General features: G+C 41.8%; 2 protein-coding genes across 6 annotated transcripts in view; both read right to left on the bottom strand.

The window, feature by feature from the left end:
- Positions 1-330: 330 nt before the first annotated feature.
- LOC130923251 (probable E3 ubiquitin-protein ligase TRIML1) lies at positions 331-7,659 on the bottom strand. Its single transcript, XM_057848798.1, has 6 exons — positions 7,593-7,659; positions 7,019-7,252; positions 6,195-6,197; positions 5,642-5,654; positions 1,096-1,283; positions 331-1,016 (listed from the first exon to the last, which is right to left on the bottom strand). The coding sequence occupies exons 1-6, from the start codon at positions 7,657-7,659 to the stop codon at positions 445-447; spliced, it is 1,077 nt and encodes a 358-aa protein (XP_057704781.1). The 3' UTR covers positions 331-444.
- A 574-nt stretch (positions 7,660-8,233) lies between these two features.
- The window catches only part of LOC130922993 (actin-binding LIM protein 1-like), a 188,646-nt gene continuing 181,824 nt past the window's right edge, over positions 8,234-15,055 (bottom strand). For 2 of the 5 annotated variants that reach the window (XR_009064639.1, XM_057848340.1), the window contains 2 exons: positions 13,548-13,628; positions 8,234-10,451 (listed from right to left, as the gene is read on the bottom strand). Coding sequence is in view for 2 of the 5 variants with exons in the window: in XM_057848340.1 (XP_057704323.1) it covers positions 10,338-10,451; positions 13,548-13,628 (195 nt within the window). In the remaining 3 variants the exon portion in view is untranslated. Of the gene's footprint in view, positions 10,452-13,547; positions 13,629-15,055 lie in introns of those variants that run through there. The other 3 variants (XM_057848341.1, XR_009064638.1, XR_009064640.1) reach the window with 3 other exon arrangements.

Here is a 15,055-nt window from a genome sequence, read left to right as displayed (position 1 = left end):
GTATCTTATGTGAAACTTACGTAACTTATTAGCTGTTAAAAACTTGTTAAAAAAAAAATGTCAAAATTGCACTAAATTTTAAACAAAGTTGCTATTTTGGGCAGAAAATTATATCATATGTTTGGGGGTTTTTTAGGGAACGACTTTGAATTTTTTGATGCTGCCTCTCATTGAGACTCACATATCCCTGTTTTGGTTTTAGGTCGCTAGCAGCTTTGGTTTTGAAAATATTTGAATTTGAAGTTTTTGAAAATAGGTCCCCTATGGAGCGACCCTCCACCCCCATTTCCTGCCAACTGATAGTGAAGTCTATGGTTACTCCACCTAGCTCACAAACAATGTTTCTGGATCAAATTCTGGCTCCAGCTTACCAACAACAGGCAGCAGAAAATAGATAGAAAGGAGGTTTAACTGTCCAGCACCATCTGTGGGATTTGCACAAATTTAAACAAGCGGAGATGGAGATGTTGCACTGCAGATTACAATAGGTTTTGCATTTGTTCCATTGTGGGAGTGGCCTGGACACAAGGCCAGGTGGAGGCTGTCAGAGAAGCTCCCTGCACAGAAGCAGAATAGCGGTGACATATCATCCGCGCCCAGAAACATCACCGTCCCAGCTAGGAAATTACAAAATATTCCAATCCGACAAAACTGTTTTGTGACAAGCAGCTGACGCGGCACCCCTCGGTGCCATGCTGTGTACTCCCCGTTAAAAAACTCCACACACCACGACTCATCTCCTCGACCCAGCCAGCAGTTCTCAGCGACCCCCTTCCTTTGAATACTGGGATAAGTGACACCGAGCTCCCAGTATGTCTTGCCAGTGACGTCCATCTCCCAGTAATGACGGCCGAAGCTGAAGCTTTGCAAGCTGATGACATTCAGAGTGGCGTCAAAGCGTGAAGGGCTGTCAGGAAGCTCCTTCCATGTGTCTGTGTAGGTGACACTGTTGCCTTTAGGAGAGATGAGAAGATTAGGATGGGCTGTGTCAGGATCCAAGCACACGTCACTGGAATCTGAAGATACACATTCTATATCATTTGAGTGAAAATATACAATTGAGTTGCGGTTAGTTAAACATGCACTGAAACTAACAACTTTTCACAAGATTCTTCATCGTAGGAGTGAGGGAGGAGACGAGCAGAAGCATGTTGTCAGTGTGGCTTAGAATCTGCTTAGTTTTGGCGTCGTCCAAGCTTACGTTGCAACTCTCTGAGCGATCGAGCAAACTTGAAACTCTAGTGGAGGTCGAACAAAAAGAGAACATGTTAAAACGAAACAGACTCGAGTAATATGAAAATGGTTATTTAATTGAATGGTTTGCATTGTAATTGCTGTGTATACCTGTCTATCATCCCTGCACCTTGGTGGTCTGACTGAGAAGAAGCAAGAAATTCAGAATAAAATGAAATGTATATATTCAATTACCATTAGGCTATATACATCTCTTTAGCAATGCTAAATTGACCATAGAATTTTACTTGGCACTGCATAGTCCCATAGGTGGAGTTTGACTTATGAAGCAGGGGGGGCACAACATGTTGATGACTCCAAAACTCAGTGTCAACAATAAAATTAGCTTACAAGGATATTTATAATAATTAGTTGACAAGGAGCGTTTTTTGTTTCTCATCATTTTTGTGGGGAATTCTAAATCAGGCTGCTAAGGCAATAATTTTTGCCAAGATCGTAATCCATTGAATATGGTAAACCCGCCGGTGTCGTGCCAATGTAGCACCCCAGTGAAAAACTGTATCCCCGGGTGCAGCCATATGGAGGTAGATTTATGTCTTTATTATTCAATCAAAAAAAAATTGCTTCAATTTAAAAAAAAAAGTTGCTTCAATCAAAATATACACCCACCGGCCACTTTATTAGGTACACCATGCCTTCAGAACTGCCTCAATTTCTTCGTGGCATGATTCAACAAGGTGCTGGAAGCATTCCTCAGAGAGTTTGGTCCATATTGACATGATGGCATCACACAGTTGGTGCAGATTTGTCGGCTGCACATCCATGATGCGAATCTCCCGTTCCACCACATCCCAAAGATGCTCTATTGGATTGAGATCTGGTGACTGTGGAGGCCATTTGAGTACAGTGAACTCATTGTCATGTTCAAGAAACCAGTCTGAGATGATTCCAGCTTTATAACATGGCACATTATCCTGCTGAAAGTAGCCATCAGAGGTTGGGTACATTGTGGTCATAAAGGGATGGACATGGTCAGCAACAATACTCAGGTAGGCTGTGGCGTTCCAACGATGCTCAATTAGTAACAAGGGGCCCAAAGAGTGCCAAGAAAATATTCCCCACACCATTACACCACCACCACCAGCCTGAACCCTTGATACAAGGCAGGATGGATCCATGCTTTCATGTTGTTGACGCCAAATTCTGACCCTACCATCCGAATGTGGCAGCAGAAATCTCGACTCATCAGACCAGGCAACATTTTTCCAATCTTCTATTGTCCAATTTCGATGAGCTTGTGCAAATTGTAGCCTCAGTTTCCTGTTCTTAGCTGAAAGGAGTGGCACCCGGCGTGGTCTTCTGCTGCTGTAGCCCATCTGCCTCAAAGTTCGACGTACTGTGCATTCAGAGATGCTCTTCTGCCTACCATGGTTGTAACAGTTGGTTATTTGAGTCACTGTTGCCTTTCTATCAGCTCGAACCAGTTTGGCCATTCTCCTCTGACCTCTGGCATCAACAAGGCATTTCCGCCCACAGAACTGCCTCTCACTGGATATTTTTTCTTTTTCGGACCATTCTCTGTAAACCCTAGAGATGGTTGTGCGTGAAAATCCCAGTAGATCAGCAGTTTCTGAAATACTCAGACCAGCCCTTCTGGCACCAACAACCATGCCACCTTTAAAGTCACTCAAATCACCTTTCTTCCCCATACTGATGCTCGATTTGAACAGCAGGAGATTGTCTTAAACCATGTCTACATGCCTAAATGCACTGAGTTGCCGACATGTGATTGGCTGATTAGAAATTAAGTGTTAACGAGCAGTTGGACAAGTGTACCTAATAAAGTGGCCGGCGAGGTTATATTTTCAACCCAAAAAAGTCGCTTCAATAAAAAATAAAAAAAAAAGTGTTTGAATGCAAAAATAAATTTGAAACTCAAAAAACAAAAAACGCATTTGAAAGCTATTTTTCTTTGATTTTTTTTTTTTTTTTTTTTTGATTGACGTAATGTTGATTTGTGTTTGGGACACATTTTGGCAAGGACATTTTTGTCTTTAGTATTCAATCAAAAAATAAGCTGCTTCAAAAAATATATATATTTTCAAAAAGAAAAATCAATCCAAAAAAAAGAAAAATTTCAATCATAGAAAAAGTTTTTGAATGCGACAAACTATTTGAGATTGAAACAGTTGCATTTGAAACTTTTCATTGAAATTTTTTCTTTGATTGAAACAATCCATGTTTCGGCCATATTATGGGTAGGACATTTGTGTAAAATCATTCAATCCCAAAAAAAAGTTATAAATATTTTGATTCAAAGAAAAAAAATCATTTGAAAAATAAAATTGCCCTCCCCTATTTTTTTTTTCTTCCAATTATATGCAAAGCAAATGACCGTCTAAGGTGCTAGTCACATGATCTGTTCAAAATATAATTTTGACCCATTATAAAAATATATTTTTTTGTTCATTTCATTCATTTTTGTTGCAGTTTTATTGCTTTACAACTTTTGTGTATATATAGGAAAGTTAATTGAATGCAATGACACTTTTCGGCCACCAGGGGGAGGGGGATGGCCCCCCCTTAAAATCCGCTTATGCATAGTCCTATATATTTTTCTAAAAAATTTGAGAAACCCTATCCTATTTTCATGAACAGCACACATTGTAACTGCCCAAAGAACGGTTTACTGATGTATGTAGGTAATTTCGCTGAAAAGCGAGTACAATGAGATCATGGAGAGAGTGACTTTAATTATGTTCAGTAAAAGCAGTTTCTCTCATTCCCTAAAAATGTGATGCAATAATCCTGTAAATACTGTCTCAACGTAGTGGAGCACATGATGACCCCCATTCCGAGGAATCGCATTGACTAGGGTATCTGCTCCAATAAGTGGACACAAGGAGTCCACCTCACACCAGTGGTTTCTCCAGAGATTTAGAAGTTTGGATGTCTGCTTTTCACATTTATGAATGGAAACATTGGACATCCACTGCAAATGTCTGTCTACCTAAAGGCGTAGGTTTGCATAGGGATGGTAGGGACATAACACGAGCAGCATTTCAGGATGCTCAAATTGTCCCCACCAACGTTTAAGCCACCTTATTTGCATTATATTATGAGTTCATTTATAGTGTAATTTTGATTGTCTTCCCATATGTTTAAAGGATAGACGAGACCCTACCATAATTAAGTGAATCATTTTCATTATGTTCAGACTTACATTTATCTGTTTTCACTTGCTGAATGTGCCAGTCCATTTTTTTCCTCCTCAAACACACTTTTGATTGGCTGATGACTTGACCGCCTGCCCTCTCCTCCCGCGACACAGACACACACAGACTCACACAACCTCGCCGACAGAAATACAACGTGCCGCATTCTCCACCCCCTTCGAAGAGGAGGGATATTAAAAAATTTTCGGCCAGAACAAGCCACTGTAAGTAATATAAAAAGACATCAATGTTGTGGCAGTGGGGGAAACATCACTAATTTTGCTACTAAAAGTCCGACCTGCATCAGCGTTAGCATAGCATTAATCTATGTGAACTTGATAACCTACAAAACTACTGCGGTTAGGCCATCCTCCACAAGGAACTGCTAAGTCAAGCTAGCTGACCCTCATTTAGTTTGTTTGCATTACCGTAATGCAACGCGGTGGCTTCATAGTGCAAGTCCCAAGAATGGTTCCACTTCAGAGGGACACTGACATGAAAAAAAAGTGAAATGAAATCTCTCATCAGAATTTCATGAGAGTACTTTGGATGCCTCAGATATAGATCGGTCCTTGGATAACTCAATTTTTTTTTCATGATTTTTTCCCCCAAATACTTTTATATTACAATACTTCACTTTGAGTCTAGGTGTGCTCCATTGTCCCCCCGAATTTGGCTGATTCTTGGATAGCTCCCTAACGGACTTCAAAATGTTTCTTTAGTTGTTTTTAAAACAAAGGTTTCAATCGAACGCTGTATCACGTGAACCAATACACATAAAAGTTAGTAAAAGTCAATACAGATATATTTTGCTTATCAATTAATTAGGTTCATATTCATGAGAAATGTGGCTCTAGACCCTCGTTCAATAATCTGTTTGGATTTATTAATATCCCATTCCCAGCAAAAAGTGTACACGCAGGTTATGCTGTTATATCGTCCCTACCAATGTTGAGAGCAAACCTAGCAAATTTACATTGCAATATTTGAACATAAATTATACTAACATACAGCTTTGAACAATCCAGGAATGCAAGAAATAAACATTTGTCCTAAGATCACTCAAATTACAAAACCATCTGTAAAGGTCTGGATGTTCATCAATCGACATTCAGAGAAGTTGGCTACAAATGGAGAGAGTTTGGCACTGTTGCTTCTCTCCCAAGGACTGTCCGTCCAGCAAAGATATTGCCAAGAGTTCGACGCAGAATACTCAGAGAGGTAAAAAGAACCCTAGAGTGTCTGCTAAAGACTCACAGAAATCACTAGCACAGTCTTAATACCTCTGTGCACACATTAACTATATGTAAAATTATAGCCAAGAATGGTGTTCATGGGAGGACGCCACGGGAAAGCCACAGCTGTCTAAAAAACATTGTTGCTGGTTTAATGTTCGCAAAAGGTACTTGGACACGCTAAAGAAGTTTTGGCAAAATATTTTGTGGACTGATGAAACCAAAGTTTAATTGTTTGGGAGTAACACACAACGTCAAGTGTGGAGGGAAAAATGGAACAGCTGACCAACATCAACACCTCTCCCCACCGTGAAGCATGGTGGAGGGAGCATCTTGATTTGGGGCTGTTTTGCTGCCTCAGGGCCTGGACAACTTGCCATCATTAATGGAAGAATGAATTCAAAAGTTTATAAGGATGTTTTGCAGGAAAAGCTGAGGCCGTCTGTCGGGGCAGTTGAAGCTAAAAAGAGGACGGATGCTGCAACAAGACAATGATCCAAAACACAGACGTAAATCAACTTCGAAATGGTTTCAGAAGAACAAAACACACGTTCTGGGGTCGCCAAGTCAAAGTCCAGACTTCAACTCCATTGAGATGCAGTAGCATGACTTAAAGACAGCAATTCATGCCAGACATCCCAGGAATCTGACGTAACTACAACAGTTTTGTAGAGACGAATGGGCTAAAATTAGTTCTGATCGATGTGACAGACTGATCTGCAGCTACAGGAAGCATCTGTTTGAAGTTATTGGTGCCAAAGGGGGAGGCCACAAAATATTAAATGTGATAGTTCACTTACTTATTTTTCCCTCTTCTGTCATTGTTTGCACACTATCCTCATTAAAATATGAACACCTGTAAATGTTTGGGAGGTTTTAGTTAAAACAGACCGTTTTTTCATCTGTGTGATTTTGACAAAGATCTGATAACATTTGATTGTGATTTTATGCAGAAATGTGAGAAATTCCAAAATTTCCAGATACTTTTTCATACCGCTGTAACTGAACTCATTATATAATGCAAATAAGGTTGCTTAAAAGCTGGTGGGGACAATTTGAACATCCTGAAAAGTTGGTAGTGTTATGTCCCTACCCTCCCTATGCAAACCTACGCCCTTGTGGTGTATGCTCCAGCTCACCCGAGTTTAATGCGGACAAACTGTAGAAAAAAGTTTTACTTCCATTCCATCATGGCCATTATGATTTTCAGCTGTGGCCAGCTGCTCTGATGGGGATTTGATAGCAAACTAATTCTGCCCATATATGCAGAAATTAACAAGAACAACAATGTAAAAAAAAGTATAAATTCCTTTTCAATACCACATATTTTACTTAATGGATATATTTCTTGTTTATTCACCATTACATAATCACCAGTGTCCATGTGGTCCAGTGTCACTGTGATTGCAGCCAGTTGTTGTTCAATCTCCTGTATCAGAGGTAAGTCCTTCTCCATTAGCCAATCTAGAGCTGAGACAGCAGCTTGTTCCTCAACCTCCAGGTGCGACAGCGTGGTCCTCAGGTTCCGGTCAAGGAGGTCTTGTATCTCCAGATGCTTTCTTATTATGCTCTCCTTTATCACAGAAGACTTTCTCTGAGGTACAAGCACTCATCAGTTTATGGTACAGCATTGGTAAAGTACATTAAAATCACAAAATATTTGATGTTTTTTGAGATAACAGAAATGTTTATTGCAATTAACACAGAAACGGCAGCTTTCAACTCATCACAGCAGTTAACACAGCATACAGACACCATGAAGTTAGGAGGTGCTTTGCTATTTCAGTTGTGAATGACGATTTATGTAAAGTGGATTTGGCCACAGGTTGCATTCTCAAACACTTGTCCACAGGTACCCCAAGTTAGGATAAATGACTTTTTTAAAGTTACTGCTTTTTGAATTTGTGAATAACTTTTAGCTCTAGGGACTTAGATGGACACATTTAACTTACACTGATTTCAGACTGTTTTGCAGCCAGGTTCTTCTGTCTGTCTTTCACCACCTCCTTCTGCATCTTAAGACTTTCTTGATGACTTTTTAACAACTCCTGGAGAGAATAGTGCAAATCCTGAACATGTAATATTTTCCATTACAGCTTTCCCGATATACTCTAATTGTAACATTATCCACTTGCATATTCGAATGCATGATACCATCTAGATGAAACCCAGGGTGGAACTCTGTGGTGTTTTAATTTATTGAGGAGAGGTGACAAATTGTCCCAATATATTTCAAATCAGTCAACAAATCATGTTCCCCTACGGACACATACGGCTATTCACTTTTATATTATGTCGCATTTGTTTTTTTAGAGGACTTGAAAATGAAAATTACACTGTCGTGCTGTGCCTCATAAATCAGATCTAGATAGAAGCCATGAACAAGGGGTATCGCTTTTTAGTGTGTAATTTATTGATGGAGTAAATCTTGAGTCTTGAATTTTTGTGTGAATCATCGTCCTGCATCTAATATTAAAAGCTAATTCATTATCATCTGCCGCTTAATCCAGGGTTGGGTCGCATGGGCAGCAGCTTTGGCTGGGAAGCCCAGACCTCCCTCTCCCCAGCCACTTCAACAGCTCCTTCAGCGGGATCTCAAGGCATTCCCAAGCCAGGCGAGAGACATGGTCTCTCCAGCGTGTCCTGGTTGTCCGGCCTCCGGTCGGTGGGACATGCCCGGAACACCTCTCCAGGGAGGTGTCCAGGAGGCATCAGAACCAGATGCCCGAGCCTCCTCAACTGGCTCCTCTTAACGCAGAGGAGCAGCGGCTCCCGGATGACCGAGCTTCTCACCCTATCTCTAAGGGAGAGACCGGACACCCTGCGGAGGAAACTCATTTCGGCCGCTTGTATCCGGGATCTTGTCCTTTCGGTCCGACCACAGTTGAGGCTAGGAACGTAGATCGACTGGTAAATCGAGAGCTTCGCCTTTCTGCTCAGCTCCTTCTTTACCACTACAGACCGGTGCAGAGTCCGCATCACTGCAGACGCTGCACCGATCCGCCTGTCGATCTCCCGCTCCCTCCTGCCCTCACCCGTGGACAAGACCCCAAGATACTTGAACTCCTCCACTTGGGACAGGATCTCATCCCCGACGAGGGGAGGGCACGCCACCCTTTTCCGACTGAGGACCATGGTCTCGGATTTGGAGGTGCTGATCCTCATCCCAACCGCTCACACTCGGCTGCAAACCGCTCTAGTGAGTGTTGGATGCCACGGCTTGATGAAGCCAACAGCACAGCATCATCTGCAAAAAGTAAAGATGCAATGCTGAGGCCACCAAACCAGAACCCCTCAACACTTCGGCTGCGCCTAGAAATTCCATCCATAAAAGTTATGTACAGAATCGGTGACAAATGGCAGCCTTGGCGGAGTCCAATTCGACTTACTGCCGGCAATGCGGACCAAACTCTGACATCGCTTGTACAGGGACCGAACAGCCCTTTCCAAGGGGCTCGGTACCCCGTACCTCTGGAGCACTCCCCACAGGACTCCCCTAGGCACACGTTCGAACGTCTTCTCCAAATCTACAAAAAACATGTAGACTGGTTGGGCGAACTCCCATGCATCCTCGAGGGGTCCACTGTTCCACGGCCGGGACGAAAACCACACTGCTCCTCTTGAATCAGAGATTCGTCTTCCCGACGGACCCTCCTCTCCAGCACCCCTGAACAGACTTTACCGGGGAGGCTGAGGAGTGTGATCCCTCTATAGGCTATTGGAAGCTAATTCATGATGTCATTTTTTTTCTAGCACCAGTTAATCCTAATATTGAACAACTGTTTTGGCATTAAAACTTCACTGATGACCTCTGACCCAGTGGGTGCTTGATGGAGAAACACAAAAGCCAACACAAACAAGGCATTGAGTAGCTTTTTATAGGTAGGGATCTTTTGGTTTATGATCATTTTAAGCTTTGTTTCCAACACAACAAACGGCAGTGTCGATTTTTTATTTATTAAACAACACTTTCAAACACAGGCTTGTTTATTTAAGGTGTGTTGTCTACTTGTGTTTTATTGTACATTGGGCATGGCAATAAATTAAGATTTATACTTTTAAAACATCAGAAGTGTATGAGTGGGGTGGTTTTCTCTTGAAGCCTCCTTGAATGAGAACTCCCATGTGCAGGGCTCAAGGTTAAAGGCTTAGTGAAGACGCTTGGATCGTTCTTAACCATGCGTTTCTGCTGTTTAGCTGACCACTTTCTCCATGTTTTCTTTAAATGAATGCTACTGTATTATTCAAAGACTCACTGAGCCAATTGATGCAACCTTTGGACCAAATATTTTTCAGTCCAAGCAAAGGAAAGCAGACATATGTTCAGGCTGCAAGCGTGGACATTCTGTAAAGTCATAACGTTCTACTGCACTTACAATGTTTCACAGGAGTCAACAGAAACAAATAGCAGGAAGCGACGGGCATAAAAAGGAAGGAAGCAAAGCAAGAAAGAACAAGCGTTGTCTATACAAACACCATAAGCCTATTCTTCATTCATTCTTTGTCATTTTTGAACATGAAATTGATTCTCTTGTGCCAATCTAATGTGTCCCACCATTCAGCTCACAGTCTCAGGAAGTGTCGGAGCAAAAATAGTTTATGTCAGAAGGTAGAAAAACAAAGCCTAGTCTACATTATAGTTCCTGTAAACGGTCTGTTTGAATGTACATGAGTCCGCATGCTGCTGTGAGAGTTAGAAAAGCTTGGCCTTCTTTTTCATGTCGTTGCGTTTCCACAGGGGAAGCCTGTCAAACTCCTGGATCTCCATTCCAAAGATGTCAAAGAACATTTCAGGTGCTAAGTGGCGCTAAAAAGGTGGAGACAACAAAGGAGGGGAGGTGGTGTTAACACCAAAGCCAATAAAATGATCTCTGCAAAATGATGAGAAGCAATGAATACTGCAGATTCTTGCTAATATTCCATTTGTGTAACATGCTACACAAAGATTAGGGAAAAAAAAGAAGAAAAAAGAATCTAGCATCAATGCAGTGTTGTTTTCGTCAACGATGACGATAACGAAAATATTTTGTCGACGATCAATTTTTTTCATGACAATGACAAGCTAAAAACGTGTCTTGGGAGACTAAAACATAACGAGACGAAAGGTAGTTTTTGCCTGACGAGACGAGAATGAGATGAAAATGTTCCGTAGTTTCCGTAATAAATTCACAACGTGTGATATTTTCTTATCGTATGTGTAATTAGCTTGCATCGTAGTAATGTTTGGTCATGTCACTCATGTGACGTGCTGAGCCCCTGCCCTACACAGACTGAGTCATGCTTCTGCGGCAGACCTACGCCGTCATGGCAGGCCCGATTTACGACTCTCCGCCGTAGCCAGACGTGCTCCTCCACCAAATTCTGACTACGCGTTACGTCAACGCATGGTGATGTGATGCAAATGGACTGTGATTGGTCCTCTCAGACTGTTTTTTTTCCAGTTCAGTGCGAAATCGCCACCATTTACAAACATTTTTGCGCTACATTCAAAAATGGACCAAGCCGACCAGAGGATCATCGAAGAGGTCTGCAAGTAGGACCACCTGTACAATGTTTCGTCAAGACATTGTAATGATTGCCAAACGGTAAGCAATTCGTGTAAGGAGATTGTTGAAAATACGGGGCTGTAGGTCAGCTAATGCATTAAAAAATGGAAGAACCTCCAAGACAAGTATGTGTGTGTTCGGAACCGAACGCCCACATGAAGCAATGACCCAGGGGGCCAAACACTGCCAGCTTTTCTGATCACTTTATGTCGTATTTTTAGTTGGTGCGCCTTATCATTTATTTTGTACATATGTTTGCTTTTAGTCGTTGACTTAATTACATTTTACACTTCAAGTATATGAAGAATAAAGCACAGATTTGGTGTCAAAAGAGTTGTTTTAAAGTTTAATGTTCAACAACAGACAGTTTAAACACTGCTTTTACGATAACGTGTTTACCATCAAGGCTTCCATAGCCTTGTTCCATAGTTTCAAGTTCCTAGTTCCATAGCCGCCAGAAATCTGCTATGGCTTCCCACTGGCTGGTTGGAGGACATGGCAAAAAAATCGGGCTAGAGGGCTGTCCGCAATGCTTTGCAGATCTCAGACAAAACGCTGGACACATTGCTTGACGCCAGTTTGAAGCTAGTCGCCACAGCTTGCTGGCTACCACCCGAGTCTAGAATTGGAATGTGACTGCCAGTCTCTGTGCGGCATCAACAGTTGGACAGACCACCTCCACAACAGTCTTCTGCGTTGCCTGCGCCTCAACATTTGTATGATCAACATTTGTTGTTGAATGTTGATGAGGTGAATATCCACATTCAAGCGTTCCATCTTCCGTTGTGTAACGGAAGAAAACTAGAGGAAGTCGACAACAGTCACCCAAAATCGTAAAAACACAATGCCATACCCCTATAGTGGCTTGCCGGTGAATTACAGAGCAACACGTTCCCTTGCCGCAGAACTATTGAATGCTCATTGACGTTTTCTTATCTTGGCTTGAGAGAATATGCCATGTTGCGTTAGCCTTTAAAGATCTGTGCTGAGTGAGCATAACACACTAAATGTAACTTGTAGCTTTAGCATAGCATTCGTTAAACTCTTGGACAACTTTTTTTTTTTTCCATACAGTTCTTGGCGTCTAGGTAGGTTTAATTAATCGGAAATAAAGTACTTTTTTCCCACTGAGTGTGTATTATCATCACGAAAATGGCGATGTCCGGGTCGCGTTAACCGAATATTTTCCGTCGTTGACCGATTTTTTAAAACGGTGACGGAAAAAACTGAAGTCCATCTGTCATTTTGACAGGTTGCAATTCACACCCCAGACCACAGGGTGGCGGCTGAGCATGTTAATTAGCTATTGTCTCTCTTGATGCATGACGTCGTTGGCCTTACTCTGAAAAATGTCAAGGCAACTGAGTGTCCGAAGTTTCTTCAAAAAGCCCCAAAACGACGATGGTGTTGATAAAAGAGGTGAAAAAACAGGGACTGCACAAGCGGGCACGCAATTCAAGTCCATGCGCACCAGGAGGAAGGTGTAAGACTCCATTCAGGCCACAGCAGGTGAACTGTTAATTTCATTGTTCCTTAATGTAGCCTACCTACTGGGGCCACAGTCAGCTGTTTTTGTCACTGCGGAGAAAAAGTTACATATTCATCTGCTTAATGTGTGATGGCACGGTGTGGATTCTCTGTTAAGCTTGTTCGGACAGAATATTCATTTAAAATGAATGAAAACGAAATATTATTGAATATGTTGAAGCGGTATGCAATGTTAAGAGTCTTGTTAGCTCGAATTGCTGTGTCCAGCCGCTGTAGCTCTGCTGCTCTCTGTGAACTCTCTATTCAAGCCGGAACGTGCACGGCTCTTAAGTGTCTCTGTCATGTGACTGTGTCGTAGCCGGTAACGCGCTCGGCCAAATGGACACACAAGTACGGAAAGTGAATTATGCCAAACAAAGGGTCACCACAATGTCATTATCATCATTTTAAAAATTTAAGTGACGGGTAAAAATAGATTATAACCGGATTTTCATGAACCTGTCAGTCAAAATGACAGACAACGAAAAAGTCCAGCGCAACCTCTGCCTGGTAACTGGCAACTCTACAATTATGTGCTCGTCTGTCAGTGTTCATTCCAAATGGTTGAAAACCTTTTTTTATTCATTTATTTTTGGACTTAAACTTTTGAATTTAACAGACAAAAACATTTTTGAGTAATTGTCGACTTAAAGTAGACGAAATTTGTCTGAGTTTTCATTGACCAAAACTAGATGAAGATGAACACATTTTGAAATGACTAAAATATGACTAAGACTAAAAGTATTTTCATCCAAAAGATGAAGACCAAGACGAAAATTAAAAGGGCTGCCAGAAACAACACTGCATCAATGGCGGACAAACACTGATACCTCCAGTCGGGTTCTGTCCACGTCCCTGGGCAGTTTAGCTCTCCCTCTACTGGTTATCATGAGCATTTCATAGGGATACACCTTGAGAGGGAGACACTCATCAGTCCACGGGGTCACACAACCAAGTTGCTTAAGCAAGAACATCTTTATCCGATAAAGATAATTGTATGTAAATGTATTTGTAACTGTGACAGAGGGAACACTGGGCAGGAGAACAGGTATGTGACAGGTGGCTGACTGACAGTGAAAGCTGGCTATTAGTCTCTTGGCAAAATGCTGTTCGGGTGCTATGCTGTGGCAAACGCTAACGTGCAGTAGCTAGAGAAAGAATGGGTGGAGACAGTTAGAGAAGAGTGGTATTTTGAAGCCGAAATAAACCAAATGGGATTTTGATCACAGGAAATCTGAAATACTACCTGAGTAATTAAACTATCTGAGTTAATGTGCTTAATAAGCAACGTACTTGCATATATCTTAATTCTCTGAGCTCAGCTTGTATCCACGAAATAGTGTAAAATCACTTATAGACCCTACCCACGTGACGTCACAACTCCGCCCTCCTGACTGGTGCCGCCCAATTGTCCGTCAACACATCGTGTTTATCTGTTACGGCTACGTACATTCCTCCTATTTACGGCGTGTTTTTCTGCTCGTTAACATTAATAATCAAAATGGTGAAGGCGTGTGTGGCGGTCGGTTGCAATAACAGAGAAGATAGACGGAGAGACTTGAAGTTCTACCGGATTCCGAGAGACCCGGAGAGGAGAGAGCGAGATGGGCTGCTGCAATTCGACGAGAAAACTGGGCTCCAAACGATTACCACAGATTATGTAGTAGTCATTTTATATCTGGTAAGATGCATTTAATATATATTTAGAGGGTTTTGGGCTGACAACCACAATTAAGATCATTGCTAGGCTAATCGCCGACAACATACACGTATGTATGTAGTGAGAGTGCTATCGCTAAACCATATAAACATTAAAAGCCCTAGCTCCATTGACAAATGACATGAAATACATTAGACTTGACAGTGGATGTTAGCAAGAACAAAAGATTTTGAATTGAAAATTTCGTAACTCAACTTTCCAAGCACAAGATAGATTCCTGCCGAATTTTCGTGGACGAGGACCTGTTTCACCCAACCAGCAACGAAGTATTTATAAGCCTCCAAGCTCTTAAAGTTTTTCAAACTTTCGTGAGAATAGGCTGATTTTGTGTGGACAAGATCGTTGTACATACCGGGGTAGCTAGCAGATGTCAGACAAATACGGAGGAGACAGCGGGTCGAAAAACATCGATTTAGGCATCAAATATGGTTCTGGCGAATGGATAAACTGAAGCTTTTCCACATAACGCCTTTTATGCAACGCATCAAGTGAGTTTACGGCATCCGAAAGCACCGGGTCTTCCATGAAATGCATTATAAATTGCTCGATCAATTGAGACCATTGATACAGACACAAAATGACGGACAAGGGGGCGGAACAATACAGCGATCACGTGAT

This window comes from Corythoichthys intestinalis, chromosome 10 (genome assembly GCF_030265065.1).
Source record: "Corythoichthys intestinalis isolate RoL2023-P3 chromosome 10, ASM3026506v1, whole genome shotgun sequence".
Classification (NCBI taxonomy): domain Eukaryota; kingdom Metazoa; phylum Chordata; class Actinopteri; order Syngnathiformes; family Syngnathidae; genus Corythoichthys; species Corythoichthys intestinalis.
This window is presented reverse-complemented; position numbering and strand designations above follow the sequence as displayed.